Here is a 26,752-nt window from a genome sequence, read left to right on the forward strand (position 1 = left end):
TGAAAGGTTTCACACTCACTAACTGTGAAACACTCAAACGAAAGGAAAAATGTGAAGAGACAATGAACATAACTCTGTTCACCCTTACAAAGTGTGAAAATATTTCACACTTATTAAGTGTGAGACGAACCAATGAAATAAACAATGAGATGAGTGTGAAAGTGAAGAATGGTAGGAAAATGAAAGAGGATGGTGGTGGGAAGGTAGGAAAAGAAATATGTTTAGAATGAAATTAAATTTTAAGGGTATTTGAGTAATTTTGGTGTAAAAAGATGGTATGGGATTAATGGGGGGTGGTACTAAAACTAATTCCCATTAGCAAATAACAATCACTAACACTCACACAAGAGAAATAAGACAAAAGCCCTAACAAACAAATTCAGTCCACCAAGATAATAAACTAAGCATAACCACTAGGGATGACAACGGAACCCGAACCCTTGGGGCCCGCCCGAACCCGATTTTTCGGGTAAAACCCGATATGTTTGTATTTGAGTTTAGTATTGGTGAAACCCGGAGCCGAACCCGAACAATATATATGAAATTGTAAAACTATTCTTACATATTATGTTAACAACTTAATTTGTTAAAAATTTGATCATATTTGAACATTAAGGTATCATATTTTTTGGCAAAAAAGATATAAAAGTTTTTTCACAACAAAATGGAACAAGTTACATTTTGTTTTGCAAAAAAATCTATGCATCAAGTTAAATTATAACGTGAATTTAAAGCTACAATGAGTTTGAGTAAACCCGAAACCGATGGGTTGGATTTAATATGAGCATTTGAGTTTGGGATAAGCAAAACCCGAGCCCGCCATTGACATCCCTAATAACCCTTGACAAAAACACCAAAAACTTGATAGCATAATTTCTCTAGCCCTATCATATTTTTGGGTGACAAAAATTCCTATTGAATTAAATACTCTTTAAACCCAGCCAAAGTCTTATTTTCTCCTCCTTGGAAACACAGAAGTTGAAGACAGATTCATGCTATGGAAATGGAGATGGAGATGAAATGCATGGAAGACATTGACATAGCAACTGACCTAACCCCAACACTCTCCCCTCTCTCTTTCTCTCTCCACAATTCCCATCTCCACACTCACTGCTCCGCATGTTTCTCTCCCCTCCCCAATCCCAATCCCCATTCCCTCTTTTACTGCTCCCCTCTCTGCTCCGCCGCACATTCCGCTCTCCGCCTCTCCTCCGCCGACTCCTCTCTCCTCCGCACCGCCCTCCGCCTCCTCCTCCACCACCGTCCCTCCTCCACTGGCCGGATCGCCGGACTGCTCTCTAACCGCCACCTGCTGACGTGCCCTAACCTCTCTCCCTCCCACGATGACGTGTCGGTCTCCGATAGCGTCAGGGCCATGGCCGCCGCGATTGCGAAACAACGCGGCGGCCGCGAACAGGACGACGCCGTTCTGGAGGACGCCACTGTTGCTCTCTGCGCTGTGCTAACGAACGCCGTGGAGGTGCACGATAGCCAAGGGTGCGCCCTCGGGATTGCGGTTTTCGAACCTGCGTTCTCTTGGATCAACCACAGTTGTTCACCCAATGCGTGTTACCGCTTCACCTTCAAGTCCCTTTCTTCTGATGAAGCGAAGCTTCGCATTGCTCCGTTCAATTCTCAACAATCAATGGTACATTTTTTTCTGCTTGCTTGCTTGTGAGAATTTTCTGCTTGTGATCATTGCTGAGGTGAAAATTGTGTTTTGTAGATAGATAGTGAGGTTTGTGGTGGCAGTAGTGAATTTGGAAAAGGTGTGCATCTTTTAAACTCTATCTATGTTATAATTATAATAAGCTTGTTTTTGCATTAACAAAACTAATTGGGGGTGATATTTATGCATGAAAAAGAATGGGAACTGGGCTATGGTCCAAGATTGATTGTGAGGAGTATCAAGAGAATAAACAAGGGAGATGAGGTGACTGTAGCATATACTGACCTCTTGCAACCTAAGGTATGCATCGAATCAATGTTTTGAATTGCTCTTATGTGATTATCATTTGATATTGCGGAAAATTGTGGACAAATGCGACTTCTAATGTGGTCACCGTGCAATCATTGAGGCTTGCAGACTGTGATTTTAAACCATGGTTGTAATTGTGAATTTATAATTATTGTTGTTCTTGTTAGTCAGGCATACAAGTTGGCCTTTGTGTTATTGAGTTAAAAGATTTGATGAGCGTTCCCATGGTTATGTTTAGGAATATTATACAATTAACTATCAAATCTATGGATGGGGACCCTGTATGATGCACTTATGAAATCTGGGGTATGAACACTTCTAATTAAAAGAATAGTTATGCATATATTAAGACAATAACACTTGGACATTCTTGACAGGAGAGTTCAAATCTTAATGAATTGAGGGAATGCATAATTTTGTTGTCTCAGTGTAGATGTCTATAATGTGTCCTGTGTATGCATCAATGTCCATAGGCTGTACTGATTTTGGGGGGGTTGCTAGTTACTAATTTATTGGCCTTGTCATCTCTGCTCTTATGGGAAAGAACAATTCTTGAAAGGCAATAGTTATCTTTGATTCTAAAATCTATCTCCTTTCTGGGTAGCTTATATTATCTATTATTTTACTTCTCTCCCTCATATTTACTTTCATGTTTATATTTATTTTACGCTTTCAATGAAATTTGGAAATTTAGGAAATTGGCATCTCAAAGCAAAATTATCTGGTAAATCATAAATTTAAATACCTCACAAATTAGTTGAAATTGTACTTACTTTTTTTCTCATGAATATTTTTACGCATGAAAATTTTAGTTTTTGTTTTCTTCCTCTTTCTTGGCTCTTCACTAAGATCCTTCACTTCTTTTTGATATATTAATAAGCTTCTGGATGCCCTAATCTCAATTTAGTTTGCTTTTCTAGGCAATGAGGCAATCAGAGTTATGGTCAAAGTACCGGTTTAATTGTTGTTGCCAACGATGTAGTGCCCTGCCCTTCACATATGTGGATCATGCATTGCAAGTAAGACTTTGAAACACTGGAAGTGGGACACCTTACTGATAATATTATTATTGACTGCCATAACGATTGTTATTCAGGAAATTTCTGTTTATAGTCGTGATTCATCTGGTTCATGTTCCAATTACGAGCTCTTCAGAGACATGGTTGATAGTAGACTAGCCGAGTGCATTGACAATGTTATATCAGAGTATCTTTCCGTTGGTGATCCTGACTCTTGTTGTGAAAAACTTGAGAAGATACTTATGCTAGGTCTAGATGAGCAGTTAGAAATTGGTGAAGGAAAACAGCATTCAAAATTCATCCTGCATCCCCTACATCACCTTTCTCTAATTGCTTACACAACACTGGCTTCAGCATATAAAGTTCGCGGGAGTGATTTATTGTGTGTAGGTTCTGAAATCAATCTAGATCAGTTTGAAGCTTTTGACATGAGCAGGATCAGTGCAGCATATTCTTTGCTACTTGCAGGTGCAACTCATCATCTCTTCAAATTTGAATCCTCACTGATTGCTTCAATTGCAAATTTTTGGACTGGTGCTGGTGAATCTTTGTTATCTCTCACCAGAAATTCAGGATGGAATAAGTTTGTTGAATTGGGTCTGGTTGTTTCAAAACTTCCTTCTATCAGGATGTTAAAATGCTCCAAGTGTTCATTGATGGTTAGATTTAGAGCTTGTATATCAAATGGTCAAATTAAAAGTGCAGATTTTGAGACTGTATCGAATGAGTTCCTTCACTGCGTCTCACATATTACTCAGAAAGTTTGGAGTGTACTTGTCTATGGTTGCAATTTTATGAGATCATGTAAAGATCCTATCAATTTCAGCTGGCTATGGTCTACAAAAAATTCCATTACAGTTGATATTGGGCCTCATGGTAATAAAACTAACACAGGTAACACTCGTGAATCTGAGAATAACATCCATATTTGTGAAGGAAAAGCTTACAATGATCATGTAGTAAATGATATTTTTTTGCTAAGTGTACACTGCTTAACATATGGAGGATTGTTGGCTAGTATATGTTATGGTCCCCATTCCCATTTGTCTTGCCATGTTCAAAATATTCTTGGTGAATTATATTGTCATGATGAAATTTGAGGGGTCATGTATGATACCTTGTGAAAAATCTGTGTGAACATGAATTCAAATTATTTTTTGCCCTTTTAGTATCTGAATGGTTAAGGTGCCGTAGGGGTTTGTTTTTGGTGCCTATAAGATTGAAGATTGATGTGATGATAAAGTTTGGGAAATGGTGCTTCGGAGAAGACTTGTATGGCTGAGAAATGAAGATAAAAGAAATGACTTGATAATGAAGCACAAAAGCAAGACATTAGAGATGAACGATAGAGACTATTCAAATAAGTGGGCTTGAAAGTTTTTACAAAAGTATAGAGCAGCTTTGGGTGGTGCAATTGCCATGAGTTGCAATTAGTAATTTTATCTATTTTTTCGACCTTTCCATAATGTTATATTATTTTTATTACTTAAGGGCCCGTTTGGTATGTTGTATAGTATAAGGCCTGATAGTATACGACCTGATTGTATTAGGCCTGATAGGATAAGGCTTGATAAAATTTTAATACTATACATCGTTTGATCATACACTATATAATTTGGTGACAACAGTGATGGTGGTGGTATTGGAAGGTGATGGTGGTGGCAGTGGTGGTGAAAGTAGTGGCGGTAGAAGCGATGGTGATAGTGACACGTTCCACCACTACCACCACCGTTGATACTGTCATCGTTATCGCCACTACTACGACCAACGCCGCCGACACTCTCCACCACCACTATCGCCACCACCACCACTTTCGCCGCCACCACCACCACACTCCACTATTGCCACCATCGTTGATAACATCATCATTATCGCCACTGCTACTACGACCGCCGTCGCCTCCATCGCCCCCAATATTTTACCGTAGTTGTATTGCTCCTGTAAAAAAAATATTTTAAAGTAATTAGTTTTTTCTTCTGAATAAAAGTAATTAGTTTAATGTAGTACAAGTTAGTTTCTTAATTGAATTTTATTGCTTAATATTTATAAGTTGATAATTGCAAATACTATATTGGCCCGAAGATAAAAGATAAATGAATGTGGGAAATCATAAGGATATATATATATATATATATATATATATATATATATATATATATATATATATATATATATATATATATCCTCCGTGGTGGCGTCCTACTTCTCTTAATCCTCTTCTCATCCCCCTCCTTCTGCTTCCGACCCCCTCTTGGTATCAGAGCCTGATGGGGAAGTAGGAACATGCTAAATATGTTAGATATAAGTTATTTCTCTGTTCTGTTCTTATATAATTAAGCACTATGGTCGGGATCTGGACTGGTAGTACACTTTGAACTAAACTAAAATGAAAGCTCTTTTGAAAACCTTCTAGGATTATTACTATTCAGACTTATGATCATCTCTGCAGCGGAGGCGTTGAAGGCAGTAAGTCCCTGTGTGGCAGTAAGTCTATATTGGCCATACTACAGACATGTTATTAAGTTCTGAATATTTTTAATGTCCTTGTTTAGTTTCTTTTTGTGGTGGCTTAAGTCTGATCCAGATCTATACTGCTCAACTATTAAGAACAACGCAGAACCTAACTTATATTTCTAATTTATTTATCTGTTTCTATAGAACCAGGTGATGGTGATGATACTTACGGGCAAGGAAGATCTATCTTTCATGATGCTTCGCTCTTTCTCTTCTAAGCTTTCTTTCAGATCTTCCCAACCCTCTTCTTCTTCTATCGATCATCCTCATCAATCCAATCAATTATCCAAATCTGTCTTCAAAGAAGAAATTCATTTTGAAGATATCAATCAAGATCTTGACAACTGGGAAATTCCAAAAATTTCTCATGCTGAGATCTACAAACCAAACAGATCCTTTTTCAAACGATCAGATTTCATTATCAAAACCGTTGAGCAAACCTACAAGCTCAGATCTGATGATGAAGAAATCCATCTGCTTTCCGAGAAAAGCATCAAAGAACATATCAGCAAGAACTTCAACTATCTTCATATAGGTAGTGTTCAAGTTGGTCTTAAACCCCTAACCAGGAAATCTCTTGACATCGCTGTACTCCTTTGTCTTAGGGATGTTAGACATAATCAATTCCATGACTCCCTCTTAGGAACGGTTGAAACCAGCCTGAGTAATGGACCAATCTTTTTCAATTGCTTCCCAGATCTAACTGTTAGTCTGGAAGATAAAAACATCCTTGATGTCCTCTTCCTAAATATCAAGCTTCACGGCCTTGATATGAAAGAAGATTCATGTCCAATCTCTTTGATCTACAGGGTTCAATACAAGGTAATGAACTCTATCAAATCTTATTTCTTGCGAACCAATTGTGAGAAATCTGGAGAAACTACCCTCTTCCTCACAGATTATGATAAGGCCAATGTTATTGTGCCCAAAACCATCCAATGGAGTGATATCACCCTTCCAGAAAAATGGTCTTTGGAAAAGGCTACTCCAGCCCAACCTGCTGAAACTCCTGAGTTTCGTGAAATCATCCAACACCAATCTGGCCAAGTAGATCTCATCTTTGATAGGAGAAATTCCTTCTCTATCCCTAGATCTATTAGGACGTCCTCAAATGATTTCCAATCCGCCATGTCTAGAAGATCTTTTTCTATGACTAGAAGGAACCAGCCTGAGTCTAATGCTCGACCTTCCCTCTCTCATGACGGATCTACTATCCATTTAGCTGGATATGTCAATACCACTCCTGTCAAGACTACCTATGACAAGGGTGATGAAGATCATCAATCCACCTTATCTCCAACGTATTCTTCTCTAGAAACCCCTGGAGAAACTTCTGATTTCATTGGAGCAATCACTACTGAATACGTCATCGACAAAGGAAGTATCAAGGCAGATTTCTACTCTGACCGATGGACTCAGCAAAGAAAATGGTTCTTTGCAAAGTATCAGGGTGAAAAGAGAAAGAAGATCCAAGAAAAATTCTATGGGTTCCTTGAGAAAACCCAGCAAAACATCTTCTTTTTTGAATGGTTTCAAGATTATGCCAACAAGAATTGGAAATCTTACCCCTTCCAAATTGACATGGTTAAATGGCAGCATAAGGATGGAAAAGAAACCCTTTCTAACCTGCCACCTAAAACTCCTTTCCTTCTTAAAGGAGCTCAATCTACACCTGTCCTAGCTTCTCCCTTCAAGACTAGGAAAGAAGAAGGTGATGTCACTGGTAAAGACATCAAAGACCTCATGGAACAATCCAATTATACCAATAAGTATCTTCAAATTCTTGGAGAATCCCAAGTGCAGGATTCCTCTTCCAGGAAAGGAAAAGAAAAGGTCAAGATTGAACCTTCCTCTTCTAATCTTGATATCCCTAAAGGATGTCAACTTGAAAAACCTCTTTTCAAACCTTTTCAAATCAGTAGCCGTTCCAGACACTCGGCTCAAACTCTTCGAGCAAAAAAGGAATCTGACAATGAGCTCCTCCAAAAGGTGGTAGAGCAACTTCAGCTTCTCAAACAAGTTATTCCTGAGACTCCGGAACCTCCTGAGACTCCGGAACCTACTCCGGAAGCAGTTTCTAATCCCACTATTACTGCTCCTCCTCCTCCAAAAACTCGTACTTCTACTCGTAATACCTCTACTTCTTTAAATAATATTGAAGATGGTAAGGTTGAGTCTGATTCTGATATTCAATCTATGAAGTCTGACGTTCAATCTATCAAGAGTATTCCGGTCAATACTGTCATTCACAATTCTAAGAATCAGTGGAGAAAAGAAACCAAGCTCTACTATCCTAGAGCTACTGCTCCTGATCTTCTTTTAGAAGAATCTTCAAACTTCAAAAGCTTCAGTGCCAACAATGTCTATGAATGGAATATTGACGGTGAAAACGAGTATGGCATCACCAAAATCCTCCAAAATATGACTATGGTAGCCACTGCCTATGTTACCGCCAACAATTGTCCTGAATCTCTTATCGTTGAAGTCTTGGTTGCTGGTTTCTGTGGCCAGCTCAAAGGTTGGTGGGATAATTATCTCACTCAAGACGAGAAGGATCAGATCTTGACCGCCGTCAAGACTGATGAAGAAGGTAATCCTATCATGGAAGATGGCAAATTCATCTCTGATGCTGTCAACTCCTTAATCTTTACCATAGCCCAACATTTTGTTGGAGATCCTTCCCTCATCAAGGACAGATCTGGTGATCTTTTGTCCAATCTGAAGTGCAAATCTTTGGGTGATTTCAGATGGTATAAGGATACCTTCCTGACCAGGGTTTACACCCGTGAAGACAGCCAACAAGCCTTCTGGAAAGAGAAATTCCTGGCCGGTCTTCCTAAATCTTTTGGCGACAAAGTTCGTGAGAAACTTAGAAGCCAAAATCCGGGGGGAGAAATCCCATATCACACCCTTAGTTATGGACAACTCATAGCTATCATTCAAAGAGTTGCTCTCAAAATCTGTCAGGATGACAAAATCCAACAGCAACTCACTAAGGAGAAGTCTCAGAATCGCAGGGATTTGGGTACTTTCTGCGAACAATTCGGAATTCAAGGTTGTCCCAAGAAACCTAAACCCAGAAAGCAAGATCCTCCTCCCAAACAACAATGGAGAAAGAGATCTAGCAGGAATGATCATAGGAAACCCAAGCCTAGATCAAAACCCCAATCTTCACAAATTCCAAAGAACCCTCCTGAGACTAGACCCTCTCAAGGAAAAGATGTTACCTGCTACAACTGCGGCAAGCCGGGCCATATTAGCAGGTATTGCAGACTCAAAAGGAGAATCTCTGAGCTTCATCTTGAACCTGAGATCGAGGACAAGATCAACAATCTCCTCATTCAAACTTCTGATGAAGAAGAATCTAATCCTTCGGATTCTGAGGTCTCTGAAGACCTAAATCAAATTCAGAATGATGATTCTCAATCATCATCTTCCGTCAATACCTTGTCCATCAACACTTTGACCAATGAACAAGACCTTCTCTTCAGGGCCATTAATTCTATCCCTGATCCTGAGGAAAAGAAAATCTATTTGGAACGCCTCAGGTCTACTCTTGAAGATAGGCCTCCCAAAAGTCCTATAACCACCAATAAATTCAATCTTAGAGATACTTTCAAGCGTCTTGAGAAATCTACGGTCAAACCCGTCACTATTCAAGACCTTCAATCTGAAGTCAATTCCCTCAAGACTGAGGTTAAAAGTCTCAAACAAATCCAAAATAGTCAGCAGCTTATCTTAGAAAAACTGACTAGAAATTATGAGGAAGATGATTCTTCTGTACCTGATTCCAATCCTGCTCCTAACAACAATTGCGAAGACTTTCTGGAGAATATTAACCAGGTCACCATTCAGAAATTCTTCATCCATGTCAAAATCCTCATAGGAGATTTTATTCTCGAAATCCCTGCCCTCTTTGACACAGGGGCAGATTCCAGTTGTATCTCGGAGGGACTCATTCCCACCAGATATTTTGAGAAAACCACTGAGAAGCTCAGCGCTGCTGAAGGATCTAGACTAAAGATCAAGTATAAAATCCCCTCAGCTATCATAAAAAATGGTAGTCTTGAAATCGAAACTCCATTTCTGTTAGTCAGAAATTTGAGTCAAAAAATCATTATAGGGACCCCTTTCATTAAGAAGCTCTTCCCCTATAATACTGACGAAAACGGCATCACTGTTCAGCATCTTGGACAGCCTATCTTGTTCAAATTCTCTGAACCTCCCATAGATAAGACTTTGAACGTCATATCCTACAAGGAGAAGCAGATCAACTTCCTCAGGGAAGAAATCTCTTACAGAACCATTGAGGATCAATTGCAACAAGCTTCTGTTAAATCAAGGATTGAGAATATTTTGGAAAATATTCAATCCAGCATCTGTTCTGATCTACCCAACGCTTTTTGGGAAAGAAGGAGCCATATGGTGGAACTTCCTTATGAAAAAGATTTTTCAGACAAACAGATTCCAACCAAGGCTAGGCCTATTCAAATGAATGAAGAACTTCTTCATTTCTGCCAAAAGGAAATCAATGATCTCCTTGAAAAGAAACTTATTCGCAGGAGTAAGAGCCCTTGGTCCTGTGCAGCCTTCTATGTCAACAAACAAGCTGAGATAGAACGGGGAACCCCTAGGCTGGTTATTAACTACAAACCTCTCAATCAAGCCCTTTGTTGGATTAGATATCCTATCCCCAACAAGAAAGATCTCTTAGCCAGACTGCATGATGCTAAGGTCTTTTCAAAATTCGACATGAAATCTGGATTCTGGCAAATCCAATTGCAAGAGAAGGATAGGTATAAAACTGATTTTACTGTTCCTTTTGGGCAGTATGAGTGGAACGTTATGCCTTTTGGGCTAAAGAACGCCCCATCTGAATTCCAAAGGATTATGAACGAAATCTTCAATCCTTATTCCAAATTCACTATTGTCTACATTGACGATGTTCTAATCTTTTCCCAAACTTTAGATCAACATTTCAAACATCTCAATACGTTCATCTCTGTAATCAAAAGGAATGGCTTGGCTGTATCCAAGACAAAGGTCAGTTTGTTCCAAACCAAAATCAGATTTCTTGGTCACAACATCCACCAAGGAACCATCATTCCTATCAATAGAGCCATCGAGTTCACGGATAAATTCCCTGATCAAATCATTGACAAAACCCAACTACAAAGATTCCTGGGTTGTCTCAATTATGTTGCGGACTTCTGTCCTCAACTCAGTACCATAATCAAACCCCTTCATGATAGACTCAAGAAGGATCCTCCACCTTGGTCCGATATTCATACCAATGTGGTCAAACAAATCAAACTTCGTGTCAAGAATCTCCCTTGTCTTTATCTCCCTAATCCTCAAGCTTTCAAAATTATTGAAACTGATGCCTCTGATATTGGCTTTGGTGGTATTTTGAAACAAAAGGTTTTTGACAAGGAACAAATTATTGCTTTTACTTCAAAACATTGGAATCCTGCTCAACAGAATTATTCTACTGTCAAAAAAGAAGTTTTAGCAATCGTTTTATCTATTTCAAAATTTCAATCTGATTTGATTAATCAAAAATTCTTAGTCCGTGTAGACTGCAAATCTGCGAAAGAAATCTTACAAAAAGATGTCAAAAACTTAGCTTCAAAACATATCTTTGCCAGATGGCAAGCTATTTTAAGCGTTTTTGACTTCGATATTGAATATATAAAAGGATCTAACAATTCTCTCCCTGATTTCCTCACTCGTGAATATTTGCAGGGAAGATCATAAGATGTCCTCCAGAGGAGGATCCTCCTCCTCCCGAGGAAGAGGAAGAAACAAAGAAAAGAGCAAAGGTATTATAATCTCTGACTCTTTAATCTTATCTGGGCCCACTGCCCATCAATCTGGACCCACTGTCCAAAAATCTGAGCCCACTGCTCAAAACCAATCTTCACAACCAAAACAAACCAAAGCTGATTATGCTTTATCAATTCCAACTCTCCTTGCCTTCAAACAAGCAGGCCTGGATAATGTTCCTCAGGGACTCATCAATTTACCAAATAAATCTTGGGCCAGCATCGCTGATAAAGATGATGACCTAGATCTCCAATCCCTCCAATCTTTTATTGAAAGAACAAAAAGCTTAGCAACTCATGATGGAAAGAAACCAGTTGTTGTTGCCCAATCTAGCCCAGTTACCCAATCTAACCCAAAATCGGAATATTTGACCAAAACTATCTCCAAATTCCAAACCTTGATTGAACCAGAATGGTGGGACCATTCAGGAGGGAACCTCGCCAATAAAATTGGTACTAAACTTTTCCCTGGTTATCTTGATCCAATCCACCCAAACAAAACCCAGAGATTCTATGAGTTTATCTTGGTTGATACAAACAGTGTGGATATTAAGCATTTTAGGGATAAAAATGACAACTCCCTAATTACCCACTCCACACTCCAAATTCTCCGTGTCCTTCGTCCCACTGACTTTGGACCCAATCCAAACACCTACAGAAAATTTTCCCAGAATTTTGACCCTATAGGTTTTAATTATTGGGATTACATCAAAGCTTGGGAATTTACAATCCTTGGCCTGCAAAACCAAAATTTCAAGCATTCTTGGCTCATTTACTTCAAATGGACCAACAAATATTCCTTTCCAATTTGGTTCCATTCTTGGTGGAGCTTCTTTGGTCCAACTACTGAAATCTTTCCCCCTGAAGTTCTGGAGGGATACAATCTTTTCCTAAAACATTGGGACAAAGAGTTTAACAATTATCCTGATTGTTTAAACTTTTATACAATCTTTTCCCTTTCTTGGGTATTCTCTTGGAGGTACGGTCTTAAAGCCAAACCCCAACCAATTCTCAACAAACATGCCCTTATCAAGTGGTGGAAGGCTTTTGATGCTTCCAAAGCTCACAAGGATAAAGTAATTCAATGGTTCAAAAACAACCAGAAATATCTCAAGCATGCAAGTCCGCAAACCAGCCTCTTGCTAAATCAAAAGGCCCACATCACAGCGGCCCTTGCAGGAGCTTCAACAGAAGAAGACTTGCTAAGAAATCTTCAATCTGCTCTTCAATTATTGAAGGAACAAATTAAGCAAGCCTCATCTTCAAAGGCCCCTCAACACAAAGTCTCCGAGCCATCCTCTCTTGGGTCGTCAGATTTTGTCCAAACCACAGAATCAGATGATGATGACTTCTGCTAAGTTTGTCGTCTTGTAATCATTTTTATTCTGTAATAATTCAATTTTTGTACTGTAGCAAATAGTAAAATTGACTTTTTACTGTAGCAAATAGTGCCAGTCAAATAGTACCGTCTACCGGAACTATTCAACCGGAACTATTCAAACAGTGCCCAATCTTTTCTTTAAATAGGCTCATTCTGAACCTTGTTAAGCAGAGTTTTGGATAGAGCTTAGATAGAGAGTTTAGAGAGAGAAACACTGAGAGAATTCCTTCTGTAAGTTCTCCTTCAGTTTTCCTTTCTTTCAATCTTTTCTGTTTTTAAGTTTCAGTTTTTCAGTTTTTAAGTTTCAGTTTTGTAATCTATGTTTATGTAATATATATCTTGTTCAAGTTTTATTTTCCTGTTTATGGAAGGCTGAGCCTCCTGTTTTAATTCCTGTTTTTAATCCCGACCATAGTGCTTAATTATATAAGAACAGAACAGAGAAATAACTTATATCTAACATATTTAGCATGTTCCTACTTCCCCATCAGGCTCTGATACCAAGAGGGGGTCGGAAGCAGAAGGAGGGGGATGAGAAGAGGATTAAGAGAAGTAGGACGCCACCACGGAGGGGCTTTTTGCAGAAAATTAAATACAGGAATTAAAGCAGGAGGCTCAGCCTTCCATAAACAGAAAAATAAAACTTGCAGAAATTAAAAACAGGAATTAAAACAGGAGGCTCAGCCTTCCATAAACAGGAAAATAAAACTTGAACAAGATATATATTACATAAACATAGATTACAAAACTGAAACTTAAAAACTGAAAAACTGAAACTTAAAAACAGAAAAGATTGAAAGAAAGGAAAACTGAAGGAGAACTTACAGAAGGAATTCTCTCAGTGTTTCTCTCTCTAAACTCTCTATCTAAGCTCTATCCAAAACTCTGCTTAACAAGGTTCAGAATGAGCCTATTTAAAGAAAAGATTGGGCACTGTTTGAATAGTTCCGGTTGAATAGTTCCGGTAGACGGTACTATTTGACTGGCACTATTTGCTACAGTAAAAAGTCAATTTTACTATTTGCTACAGTACAAAAATTGAATTATTACAGAATAAAAATGATTACAAGACGACAAACTTAGCAGAAGTCATCATCATCTGATTCTGTGGTTTGGACAAAATCTGACGACCCAAGAGAGGATGGCTCGGAGACTTTGTGTTGAGGGGCCTTTGAAGATGAGGCTTGCTTAATTGGTTCCTTCAATAATTGAAGAGCAGATTGAAGATTTCTTAGCAAGTCTTCTTCTGTTGAAGCTCCTGCAAGGGCCGCTGTGATGTGGGCCTTTTGATTTAGCAAGAGGCTGGTTTGCGGACTTGCATGCTTGAGATATTTCTGGTTGTTTTTGAACCATTGAATTACTTTATCCTTGTGAGCTTTGGAAGCATCAAAAGCCTTCCACCACTTGATAAGGGCATGTTTGTTGAGAATTGGTTGGGGTTTGGCTTTAAGACCGTACCTCCAAGAGAATACCCAAGAAAGGGAAAAGATTGTATAAAAGTTTAAACAATCAGGATAATTGTTAAACTCTTTGTCCCAATGTTTTAGGAAAAGATTGTATCCCTCCAGAACTTCAGGGGGAAAGATTTCAGTAGTTGGACCAAAGAAGCTCCACCAAGAATGGAACCAAATTGGAAAGGAATATTTGTTGGTCCATTTGAAGTAAATGAGCCAAGAATGCTTGAAATTTTGGTTTTGCAGGCCAAGGATTGTAAATTCCCAAGCTTTGATGTAATCCCAATAATTAAAACCTATAGGGTCAAAATTCTGGGAAAATTTTCTGTAGGTGTTTGGATTGGGTCCAAAGTCAGTGGGACGAAGGACACGGAGAATTTGGAGTGTGGAGTGGGTAATTAGGGAGTTGTCATTTTTATCCCTAAAATGCTTAATATCCACACTGTTTGTATCAACCAAGATAAACTCATAGAATCTCTGGGTTTTGTTTGGGTGGATTGGATCAAGATAACCAGGGAAAAGTTTAGTACCAATTTTATTGGCGAGGTTCCCTCCTGAATGGTCCCACCATTCTGGTTCAATCAAGGTTTGGAATTTGGAGATAGTTTTGGTCAAATATTCCGATTTTGGGTTAGATTGGGTAACTGGGCTAGATTGGGCAACAACAACTGGTTTCTTTCCATCATGAGTTGCTAAGCTTTTTGTTCTTTCAATAAAAGATTGGAGGGATTGGAGATCTAGGTCATCATCTTTATCAGCGATGCTGGCCCAAGATTTATTTGGTAAATTGATGAGTCCCTGAGGAACATTATCCAGGCCTGCTTGTTTGAAGGCAAGGAGAGTTGGAATTGATAAAGCATAATCAGCTTTGGTTTGTTTTGGTTGTGAAGATTGGTTTTGAGCAGTGGGCTCAGATTTTTGGACAGTGGGTCCAGATTGATGGGCAGTGGGCCCAGATAAGATTAAAGAGTCAGAGATTATAATACCTTTGCTCTTTTCTTTGTTTCTTCCTCTTCCTCGGGAGGAGGAGGATCCTCCTCTGGAGGACATCTTATGATCTTCCCTGCAAATATTCACGAGTGAGGAAATCAGGGAGAGAATTGTTAGATCCTTTTATATATTCAATATCGAAGTCAAAAACGCTTAAAATAGCTTGCCATCTGGCAAAGATATGTTTTGAAGCTAAGTTTTTGACATCTTTTTGTAAGATTTCTTTCGCAGATTTGCAGTCTACACGGACTAAGAATTTTTGATTAATCAAATCAGATTGAAATTTTGAAATAGATAAAACGATTGCTAAAACTTCTTTTTTGACAGTAGAATAATTCTGTTGAGCAGGATTCCAATGTTTTGAAGTAAAAGCAATAATTTGTTCCTTGTCAAAAACCTTTTGTTTCAAAATACCACCAAAGCCAATATCAGAGGCATCAGTTTCAATAATTTTGAAAGCTTGAGGATTAGGGAGATAAAGACAAGGGAGATTCTTGACACGAAGTTTGATTTGTTTGACCACATTGGTATGAATATCGGACCAAGGTGGAGGATCCTTCTTGAGTCTATCATGAAGGGGTTTGATTATGGTACTGAGTTGAGGACAGAAGTCCGCAACATAATTGAGACAACCCAGGAATCTTTGTAGTTGGGTTTTGTCAATGATTTGATCAGGGAATTTATCCGTGAACTCGATGGCTCTATTGATAGGAATGATGGTTCCTTGGTGGATGTTGTGACCAAGAAATCTGATTTTGGTTTGGAACAAACTGACCTTTGTCTTGGATACAGCCAAGCCATTCCTTTTGATTACAGAGATGAACGTATTGAGATGTTTGAAATGTTGATCTAAAGTTTGGGAAAAGATTAGAACATCGTCAATGTAGACAATAGTGAATTTGGAATAAGGATTGAAGATTTCGTTCATAATCCTTTGGAATTCAGATGGGGCGTTCTTTAGCCCAAAAGGCATAACGTTCCACTCATACTGCCCAAAAGGAACAGTAAAAGCAGTTTTATACCTATCCTTCTCTTGCAATTGGATTTGCCAGAATCCAGATTTCATGTCGAATTTTGAAAAGACCTTAGCATCATGCAGTCTGGCTAAGAGATCTTTCTTGTTGGGGATAGGATATCTAATCCAACAAAGGGCTTGATTGAGAGGTTTGTAGTTAATAACCAGCCTAGGGGTTCCCCGTTCTATCTCAGCTTGTTTGTTGACATAGAAGGCTGCACAGGACCAAGGGCTCTTACTCCTGCGAATAAGTTTCTTTTCAAGGAGATCATTGATTTCCTTTTGGCAGAAATGAAGAAGTTCTTCATTCATTTGAATAGGCCTAGCCTTGGTTGGAATCTGTTTGTCTGAAAAATCTTTTTCATAAGGAAGTTCCACCATATGGCTCCTTCTTTCCCAAAAAGCGTTGGGTAGATCAGAACAGATGCTGGATTGAATATTTTCCAAAATATTCTCAATCCTTGATTTAACAGAAGCTTGTTGCAATTGATCCTCAATGGTTCTGTAAGAGATTTCTTCCCTGAGGAAGTTGATCTGCTTCTCCTTGTAGGATATGACGTTCAAAGTCTTATCTATGGGAGGTTCAGAGAATTTGAACAAGATAGGCTGTCCAAGATGCTGAACAGTGATGCCGTTTTCGTCAGTATTATAGGGGAAGAGCTTCTTAATGAAAGGGGTCCCTATAATGATTTTTTGACTCAAATTTCTGACTAACAGAAATGGAGTTTCGATTTCAAGACTACCATTTTTTATGATAGCTGAGGGGATTTTATACTTGATCTTTAGTCTAGATCCTTCAGCAGCGCTGAGCTTCTCAGTGGTTTTCTCAAAATATCTGGTGGGAATGAGTCCCTCCGAGATACAACTGGAATCTGCCCCTGTGTCAAAGAGGGCAGGGATTTCGAGAATAAAATCTCCTATGAGGATTTTGACATGGATGAAGAATTTCTGAATGGTGACCTGGTTAATATTCTCCAGAAAGTCTTCGCAATTGTTGTTAGGAGCAGGATTGGAATCAGGTACAGAAGAATCATCTTCCTCATAATTTCTAGTCAGTTTTTCTAAGATAAGCTGCTGACTATTTTGGATTTGTTTGAGACTTTTAACCTCAGTCTTGAGGGAATTGACTTCAGATTGAAGGTCTTGAATAGTGACGGGTTTGACCGTAGATTTCTCAAGACGCTTGAAAGTATCTCTAAGATTGAATTTATTGGTGGTTATAGGACTTTTGGGAGGCCTATCTTCAAGAGTAGACCTGAGGCGTTCCAAATAGATTTTCTTTTCCTCAGGATCAGGGATAGAATTAATGGCCCTGAAGAGAAGGTCTTGTTCATTGGTCAAAGTGTTGATGGACAAGGTATTGACGGAAGATGATGATTGAGAATCATCATTCTGAATTTGATTTAGGTCTTCAGAGACCTCAGAATCCGAAGGATTAGATTCTTCTTCATCAGAAGTTTGAATGAGGAGATTGTTGATCTTGTCCTCGATCTCAGGTTCAAGATGAAGCTCAGAGATTCTCCTTTTGAGTCTGCAATACCTGCTAATATGGCCCGGCTTGCCGCAGTTGTAGCAGGTAACATCTTTTCCTTGAGAGGGTCTAGTCTCAGGAGGGTTCTTTGGAATTTGCGAAGATTGGGGTTTTGATCTAGGCTTGGGTTTCCTATGATCATTCCTGCTAGATCTCTTTCTCCATTGTTGTTTGGGAGGAGGATCTTGCTTTCTGGGTTTAGGTTTCTTGGGACAACCTTGAATTCCGAATTGTTCGCAGAAAGTACCCAAATCCCTGCGATTCTGAGACTTCTCCTTAGTGAGTTGCTGTTGGATTTTGTCATCCTGACAGATTTTGAGAGCAACTCTTTGAATGATAGCTATGAGTTGTCCATAACTAAGGGTGTGATATGGGATTTCTCCCCCCGGATTTTGGCTTCTAAGTTTCTCACGAACTTTGTCGCCAAAAGATTTAGGAAGACCGGCCAGGAATTTCTCTTTCCAGAAGGCTTGTTGGCTGTCTTCACGGGTGTAAACCCTGGTCAGGAAGGTATCCTTATACCATCTGAAATCACCCAAATATTTGCACTTCAGATTGGACAAAAGATCACCAGATCTGTCCTTGATGAGGGAAGGATCTCCAACAAAATGTTGGGCTATGGTAAAGATTAAGGAGTTGACAGCATCAGAGATGAATTTGCCATCTTCCATGATAGGATTACCTTCTTCATCAGTCTTGACGGCGGTCAAGATCTGATCCTTCTCGTCTTGAGTGAGATAATTATCCCACCAACCTTTGAGCTGGCCACAGAAACCAGCAACCAAGACTTCAACGATAAGAGATTCAGGACAATTGTTGGCGGTAACATAGGCAGTGGCTACCATAGTCATATTTTGGAGGATTTTGGTGATGCCATACTCGTTTTCACCATCAATATTCCATTCATAGACATTGTTGGCACTGAAGCTTTTGAAGTTTGAAGATTCTTCTAAAAGAAGATCAGGAGCAGTAGCTCTAGGATAGTAGAGCTTGGTTTCTTTTCTCCACTGATTCTTAGAATTGTGAATGACAGTATTGACCGGAATACTCTTGATAGATTGAACGTCAGACTTCATAGATTGAATATCAGAATCAGACTCAACCTTACCATATTCAATATTATTTAAAGAAGTAGAGGTATTACGAGTAGAAGTACGAGTTTTTGGAGGAGGAGGAGCAGTAATAGTGGGATTAGAAACTGCTTCCGGAGTAGGTTCCGGAGTCTCAGGAGGTTCCGGAGTCTCAGGAATAACTTGTTTGAGAAGCTGAAGTTGCTCTACCACCTTTTGGAGGAGCTCATTGTCAGATTCCTTTTTTGCTCGAAGAGTTTGAGCCGAGTGTCTGGAACGGCTACTGATTTGAAAAGGTTTGAAAAGAGGTTTTTCAAGTTGACATCCTTTAGGGATATCAAGATTAGAAGAGGAAGGTTCAATCTTGACCTTTTCTTTTCCTTTCCTGGAAGAGGAATCCTGCACTTGGGATTCTCCAAGAATTTGAAGATACTTATTGGTATAATTGGATTGTTCCATGAGGTCTTTGATGTCTTTACCAGTGACATCACCTTCTTCTTTCCTAGTCTTGAAGGGAGAAGCTAGGACAGGTGTAGATTGAGCTCCTTTAAGAAGGAAAGGAGTTTTAGGTGGCAGGTTAGAAAGGGTTTCTTTTCCATCCTTATGCTGCCATTTAACCATGTCAATTTGGAAGGGGTAAGATTTCCAATTCTTGTTGGCATAATCTTGAAACCATTCAAAAAAGAAGATGTTTTGCTGGGTTTTCTCAAGGAACCCATAGAATTTTTCTTGGATCTTCTTTCTCTTTTCACCCTGATACTTTGCAAAGAACCATTTTCTTTGCTGAGTCCATCGGTCAGAGTAGAAATCTGCCTTGATACTTCCTTTGTCGATGACGAATTCAGTAGTGATTGCTCCAATGAAATCAGAAGTTTCTCCAGGGGTTTCTAGAGAAGAATACGTTGGAGATAAGGTGGATTGATGATCTTCATCACCCTTGTCATAGGTAGTCTTGACAGGAGTGGTATTGACATATCCAGCTAAATGGATAGTAGATCCGTCATGAGAGAGGGAAGGTCGAGCATTAGACTCAGGCTGGTTCCTTCTAGTCATAGAAAAAGATCTTCTAGACATGGCGGATTGGAAATCATTTGAGGACGTCCTAATAGATCTAGGGATAGAGAAGGAATTTCTCCTATCAAAGATGAGATCTACTTGGCCAGATTGGTGTTGGATGATTTCACGAAACTCAGGAGTTTCAGCAGGTTGGGCTGGAGTAGCCTTTTCCAAAGACCATTTTTCTGGAAGGGTGATATCACTCCATTGGATGGTTTTGGGCACAATAACATTGGCCTTATCATAATCTGTGAGGAAGAGGGTAGTTTCTCCAGATTTCTCACAATTGGTTCGCAAGAAATAAGATTTGATAGAGTTCATTACCTTGTATTGAACCCTGTAGATCAAAGAGATTGGAATGGAATCTTCTTTCATATCAAGGCCGTGAAGCTTGATATTTAGGAAGAGGACATCAAGGATGTTTTTATCTTCCAGACTAACAGTTAGATCTGGGAAGCAATTGAAAAAGATTGATCCATTACTCAGGCTGGTTTCAACCGTTCCTAAGAGGGAGTCATGAAATTGATTATGTCTAACATCCCTAAGACAAAGGAGTACAGCGATGTCAAGAGATTTCCTGGTTAGGGGTTTAAGACCAACTTGAACACTACCTATATGAAGATAGTTGAAGTTCTTGCTGATATGTTCTTTGATGCTTTTCTCGGAAAGCAGATGGATTTCTTCATCATCAGATCTGAGCTTGTAGGTTTGCTCAACGGTTTTGATAATGAAATCTGATCGTTTGAAAAAGGATCCGTTTGGTTTGTAGATCTCAGCATGAGAAATTTTTGGAATTTCCCAGTTGTCAAGATCTTGATTGATATCTTCAAAATGAATTTCTTCTTTGAAGACAGATTTGGATAATTGATTGGATTGATGAGGATGATCGATAGAAGAAGAAGAGGGTTGGGAAGATCTGAAAGAAAGCTTAGAAGAGAAAGAGCGAAGCATCATGAAAGATAGATCTTCCTTGCCCGTAAGTATCATCACCATCACCTGGTTCTATAGAAACAGATAAATAAATTAGAAATATAAGTTAGGTTCTGCGTTGTTCTTAATAGTTGAGCAGTATAGATCTGGATCAGACTTAAGCCACCACAAAAAGAAACTAAACAAGGACATTAAAAATATTCAGAACTTAATAACATGTCTGTAGTATGGCCAATATAGACTTACTGCCACACAGGGACTTACTGCCTTCAACGCCTCCGCTGCAGAGATGATCATAAGTCTGAATAGTAATAATCCTAGAAGGTTTTCAAAAGAGCTTTCATTTTAGTTTAGTTCAAAGTGTACTACCAGTCCAGATCCCGACCATAGTGCTTAATTATATAAGAACAGAACAGAGAAATAACTTATATCTAACATATTTAGCATGTTCCTACTTCCCCATCAGGCTCTGATACCAAGAGGGGGTCGGAAGCAGAAGGAGGGGGATGAGAAGAGGATTAAGACAAATGTTAGTTGTTAGTAATGTTAGTAAATTTGTTCCCCTCAAGGTTTGATCCCTGGACCCTTTACCCTTCATCCCACACAACCTTTATGTCATTAGCTCTTACCACTTGAGCTATTCTTCGAGGACATAAGAATAGATATATAGGGATCCAGATTGTAATGATAACGAAAGTTGATGTAAGATATATAGCTGGATTTCTTATGAATTTGGTTGTGAGGTTTGATCTTTGACCGATGTTTATGAAGTAAGACTTGTTTGGAAATGTTAATCCATTTAATATAATCTTTAAACCTTAAGAGGATTCATCTCAAGAGTGTTGATTATAAGAATTTCTTAGCAAAATAAAATTGTTCACATTACTAGACAAATGATTAATCATGGCCTACAAGAAAAGCATCTGCCAAACAATAATACATGGGGCCGGGTTACCTTTAAAAGAAAAGAAAACAAAAACACGGGAATTAACTAGATCTCCACTTTATAAGTAGGCATGGGCCGTGATGGGCGTACATTAGGGAGGGGCTGACAAGGGATACACCCCCTCAAGAATTTTGAAAAGTTTACTGACGATAGATATTTTTTATATAGATTTTTTGTAGTCCTAGACTTCGCCCCCAAGCAAAGTTTAATTATCGTAAATTGATGAATTTTAAATTTATTTTTATGTTACTTGTGAGGGTGGATTATTAAGAATCAGCGATACTATTTACGACGTTCTCAAAATATACTTAATATTTTGAATCTTGTGTTGACAACTAAATATCTTCTTCAAGAATCGAGAGACAATAGTTGGAAGCAAGTAAACTATTGAAGAGTGTTATAACGTTATATGATGCTCATCAAGTTGAAGTTTCTGATATAACTCATTTGTTTGTAGGTAATGGTTGTTATGAAAAATCAGATGAAGATATGAAACATCATTATAGAATAAATTTATTTTATTCTGCAATTGATTTGCAACTATCTGAATTAAATAGAAGATTTAATGCCCCTTAGATTATTTTTATGGAAAAAAATAATTTCTTGTTTCAACTAAAACTTATCATTCATATGTTTCCCATGATCTAAATTTAGGATAAATGACTAGTTTATCCAAATTTTATCAAACTTTAGTTGAAACTAGAAATCAATTGTTGATATTTGACACTTCCGGTTTTAATAGCCTCTATGAACGAAATTTTTCTACAGTGAAAGTTGTTAAGACTCGGCTTCAAATAGCAAAATTAAAAATGACATTCCCGGAAATTTATTAGTAATATATTGAGAGAAATTGCTAAAAAAAGCACAATTGATACAATAATAAATAAATTTAGTACTATATAAATAAAAAAATTATTTGAAGTTTATATATTCATTGAAATTTTTTATTTTTTAATTTTGGCCCCGCAAAAAATAAAATCTTGAATACGCCCCCGTAATTAAGTAGGTAAATAACTAGTGTTTGAGAATATAGAGTTATGTATGCAAATTATGTTCCCTTAATTTTATATATGCAAATTAAGTTCCCACGAGTGATTTAAAAGAGTTGTTCATGTGTAGCCCGTTTAGTTCATGTGCAGAGTTAGCGGGAAGTGGTTGTTGTATCCTGGAGGGTATTACCTATGAGGTCATCAGCACCAAGTAATTTACTTGTGGTGTGACCAAATACTCTTAAGCCAATTGCTTTGCACGCCTCAGCCTTATGATAAACTTATTTAATTTTTTTTTTTTTGAAAACAAAAATATTATTTATTGAATAAAAGATTCCAAGAGAACACCCCTCTCAAGGTAAGACTATGAGTTCAAAACACCCCTCAAACTAAAACCCCCCCTTGGGAACCAAGCTGAGCTAAGGGAGTGAGCCTCATTAAAACCTTACTAAGAAAACCCAATGGGAAAAAACCTAGTAAGGAAAAAGAGTACTCAAACCTAAAGCAAACAATAACAGTAAAATTTTTGTTCCCAATACATATCACATGCAGCACATCCCATTACAACCTTTCTGATAAGCCCATATATATACCCAATTTATCAAGACAGAGATCCTGCTAACCACTTATATACCATAGGCACATTTTGGATTTCAAAATAATAAGTTCTTGAGTTGTTTGCAAATTTTCAAAACTACCTGCACTTGACTTCAAAAGCACGCCCAAGATAGCCATTCGAACCTGCCAACATATCTTCCAAAATATATATACTTGCACTGTTCCAATTAAAAATAACAAAAACATACAGCAAAAATTCCTGCTTCTTCAAACTTGGAAAACCTACATAACAGACTGCACCAGCCACGTCTATTGTCAAACCATTTTCTGCATCATTCAAAGGTCACTGGAAGAAGTTCTAGAAAAAAGCAGAATAAACCTTTGATCTTGTTGCCAAGTCGATATCAACCCCATCCTCGTCAGACCAAACTAATTCCTCCTCCACCACGACCTTCGGTTTGTTTTTGCTTCCCTTTGGCCTTCCTCTTTTCCCTTTTGCCTTTCTTTGAGTACCGTTTTGAGCTTTTGTCTGCAAAATCTTCTTTGAACCCCTTATTTAGTCTATTTTATGATCTATATTTTATTGCTATATGTTAATTCAAATTTTGTCTATTTAAGAAGTACGTGCATGATTTCATTTTAAATTTTAGTGTTGCAATTATTTATTAATTATGCTTTTGGTGAAATATTTCCTACAAACATTACGAGACAAATAATTAATCATGGCCTAAAAGAAAAGCACTTAACGTACCAAACAATAACACATGTGGTTACCTTTAAAAGAAAAGAAAAAGAAAATATACACATGGGGGTAATTGTAACTGGATCTCCACTTTATAAATAGGTACTGAATAGCTAGTCCTTCCCAATTCCATATACAGTGTAATTCTTCTTTAATATCTTCACTGTATCCTCCTCTTAATCCCTTGGCTTCCAACAATCATGGCTAGTAACACACAAACAAATCTTGTTGTCGAGAACAAAACTGACGACACGAATCTCAAGTCTCTATTGGAAGAGAAGCACAAACCCGCTCCTCATGATCCTACCGTCCAGGTAATCATCTTTGATCACTCTCTATTAAGTATACATGCACATCTTGATTTATTTACTACGTATCACTTTAAAAAATAAAAATTAAGTTAGCTAGTTATAATTATGAAACTATCCCAAAGGATAACTCAAGTGGTAGGAATTGAGGAACATATGGGTTGGGTTGGGTAGGGGGAGGTCGAAGGTTCGATTCCTGCCGGGTGCAATTTTTCTTTCAAGGTACTCATTACATTAATTGATAACTTGTTTTCACTTGTTTTCTTAAAAGAGCAGGTTAGAAAATTAAATTATATAACCATCAATTTAGAGGAAAAATATGTTTAATTATATTTAACTGTTTAACAAAATTATTTTCATTCATAATATGTGTGTTTATTCTCTTTCTGAACAGTTAATTATGAATGTAATGAGTACCTTGTATAAGTACGTAGTTCGGCAGCTTTATTTTTGTCAATTTTTTTAAGTTTAAAAGTTACTTAAGTAAAATTTAATTAGATCAAATACAAGGGGGAAAAGACGAACTATAGTCACATGATTTTGACAACTTAAGGCCTAAATTCATCCATTTTGAAATTGAAGGGCCAAAGAAAAAAAAATATTTCATAGAAAAAAAAAATGGACTCCCTTTGCTGCAATTGTTTTATGATATATGTAGAATCAGAAGCCCAAGAATCCACAAGAACCATCAAGCAGGGACATGGGACACAAACAGAAAGCTATGGGGGGACACAAGGGACATGTTGGTGATCCTAAGAGCACTAGCTGAACACTGAAAGTACGTACCATCAAGGCTCAGAAGCATTGTAGTATAATCTCTAAATAACTTTTGAGCCTGGAGCTTATATGGAAGTGTTTTAAACTCTGGTACTGTATCCTATATTTGGATATAATGTGTATGGTGTGTAATTCGACTGTATTAATAAAATGGTAAAGCAACTTGAGATTACTTTATCGTTAATATCAATTTACCTTGCCACTAATATTTGTGTCAATTGTGTATTCCTTTCTATATATCGCTCAAACTAAATTTACAGCTATAGAATGAAAAATCTTGTACTAGTATAATTAAATTATTTAGAAATTCTCACATTCAATAAATAATTAAAAGCTATATATTCATAATACTTTATTGATGTATCAAAATAATATCATAAATAAATTTAAAAAATATACGAAAAGTAAGAATTAGTTTTTTTTTTGGTACAAGAAAAGTAAGAATTATTTAATGGTGGCTTCTAGGATGAAAGAGATTAGTAGGTCTTTCACCCATGAAAGAGTTAAATTACCTGTTACAACAGGTTGTAGTGACCTGGTGAAAAAAAAAATTAAAAATTAAAAAATACTGTTACCGAAATGCCCTCCTCTATCCACCCTCTCCTCTCACGCTCTTCTCCCTCAACCTCTGTATCTGATTTTCAATTTTATTTATACGCGAAATACTATTTTCATTTGTTGTCAGTTTTTGTTACTTTTAATTTGTGTTGATGCTTTTGGTTTTGCCAATTTCGGATTCATCTAGTTTAATTTCTGATTTTGTGATCTATTCATATGAGTGAATCATTTTCCCCAAATCTTTGGGTTTAATTTTTATTTAGAAATTCTCACATTCAATAAATAATTAAAAGCTATATATTCATAATACTTTATTGATGTATCAAAATAATATCATAAATAAATTTAAAAAATATATGAAAAGTAAGAATTAATTTTTTTTGGTACAAGAAAAGTAAGAATTATTTAATTACGTGTTTCTGCAATTTGAATTTTATAAAAAAATGGGTCTTTATTTTTTTCCTTTGGTGTGGCTTGATTGGATCTTTTTCAACAAACTTGTTGCAAGGGTGTAAGTGGGTGTGGTCCGTTTCGTGAATCCGATCAAACCGATCCGAACCAAATATATTATTGGGGTTGGATTAGATCATCGGTTCGCTTCGCATTTTTTTTACTGCATCTGATCACCATTAGTTCGGGTATCAGATTCGGGGATTGAAAAACTGATCAATCCGAACCAATCCAATAAATTAAATATTTTTTTTACATTCAACCAAAACAGTCTAGACCATTATATTGCATGTTTACATTTGTATTGGAGATATTGATTTTATTTGGATTATATAGGTTATGTCATTATCGAATGTTTTTTTCTTCTGAAATGTTGGATTTTTCTTTATTTTTATAACGTTTCACGATTTTAGAATAATTTTTCATGCAAATTTCTAAATATTTTTTTTGCTCCAAATCCGACCATCCGAACCGAACCAATCCGACTGAGATCGAGTTGGTTTGGTTCGGGTTTAGAAACAAAAATTAGAAAATCCGAACCAACCCAAACCGTACATGTTTGATTGGTTCGGACATTTAAACACATAAATCCAAACCAATCATATCTGATTACACTCATACTTGCTGTTGTCTCTCGTTGCTACATGAAGGTCCTTTCCTA

General features: G+C 37.6%; 1 protein-coding gene and 1 long non-coding RNA gene across 3 annotated transcripts; both read left to right on the forward strand.

Moving 5' to 3' along the window:
• The first annotated feature begins 928 nt into the window (after positions 1-928).
• On the forward strand, positions 929-4,482 carry LOC130738157 (protein SET DOMAIN GROUP 41). 2 transcript variants are annotated; one of them, XM_057590077.1, is made up of 6 exons: positions 929-1,648; positions 1,727-1,769; positions 1,866-1,969; positions 2,899-2,997; positions 3,075-3,891; positions 4,192-4,482. In XM_057590077.1, the coding sequence occupies exons 1-6, from the start codon at positions 998-1,000 to the stop codon at positions 4,212-4,214; spliced, it is 1,737 nt and encodes a 578-aa protein (XP_057446060.1). In that variant the 5' UTR covers positions 929-997; the 3' UTR covers positions 4,215-4,482. The 2 variants fall into 2 exon arrangements, with proteins under 2 accessions (XP_057446060.1, XP_057446059.1); XM_057590076.1 differs by lacking the exon at positions 4,192-4,482 and having other exon boundaries at positions 930-1,648; positions 3,075-4,185.
• Positions 4,483-23,033: 18,551 nt separating this feature from the next.
• LOC130735424 (uncharacterized) lies at positions 23,034-25,255 on the forward strand. Its single transcript, XR_009018443.1, has 2 exons — positions 23,034-24,312; positions 24,965-25,255. It is a non-coding gene; the product is annotated as an uncharacterized LOC130735424 (long non-coding RNA).
• Positions 25,256-26,752: the final 1,497 nt, after the last annotated feature.

The sequence above is a fragment of the Lotus japonicus genome, chromosome 2 (assembly GCF_012489685.1).
Source record: "Lotus japonicus ecotype B-129 chromosome 2, LjGifu_v1.2".
In the NCBI taxonomy this organism is placed as follows: domain Eukaryota; kingdom Viridiplantae; phylum Streptophyta; class Magnoliopsida; order Fabales; family Fabaceae; genus Lotus; species Lotus japonicus.

Coding starts and splice junctions, on each gene's coding strand:
- LOC130738157 (XM_057590076.1), top strand. CDS start 998: ATGGAAATGGAGATGGAGATGAAATGCATGGAAGACATTGACATAGCA. Junction 1,649..1,726: donor TCAATTCTCAACAATCAATG/GTACATTTTTTT, acceptor TGTGTTTTGTAG/ATAGATAGTGAGGTTTGTGG. Junction 2,998..3,074: donor ATGTGGATCATGCATTGCAA/GTAAGACTTTGA, acceptor ATTGTTATTCAG/GAAATTTCTGTTTATAGTCG.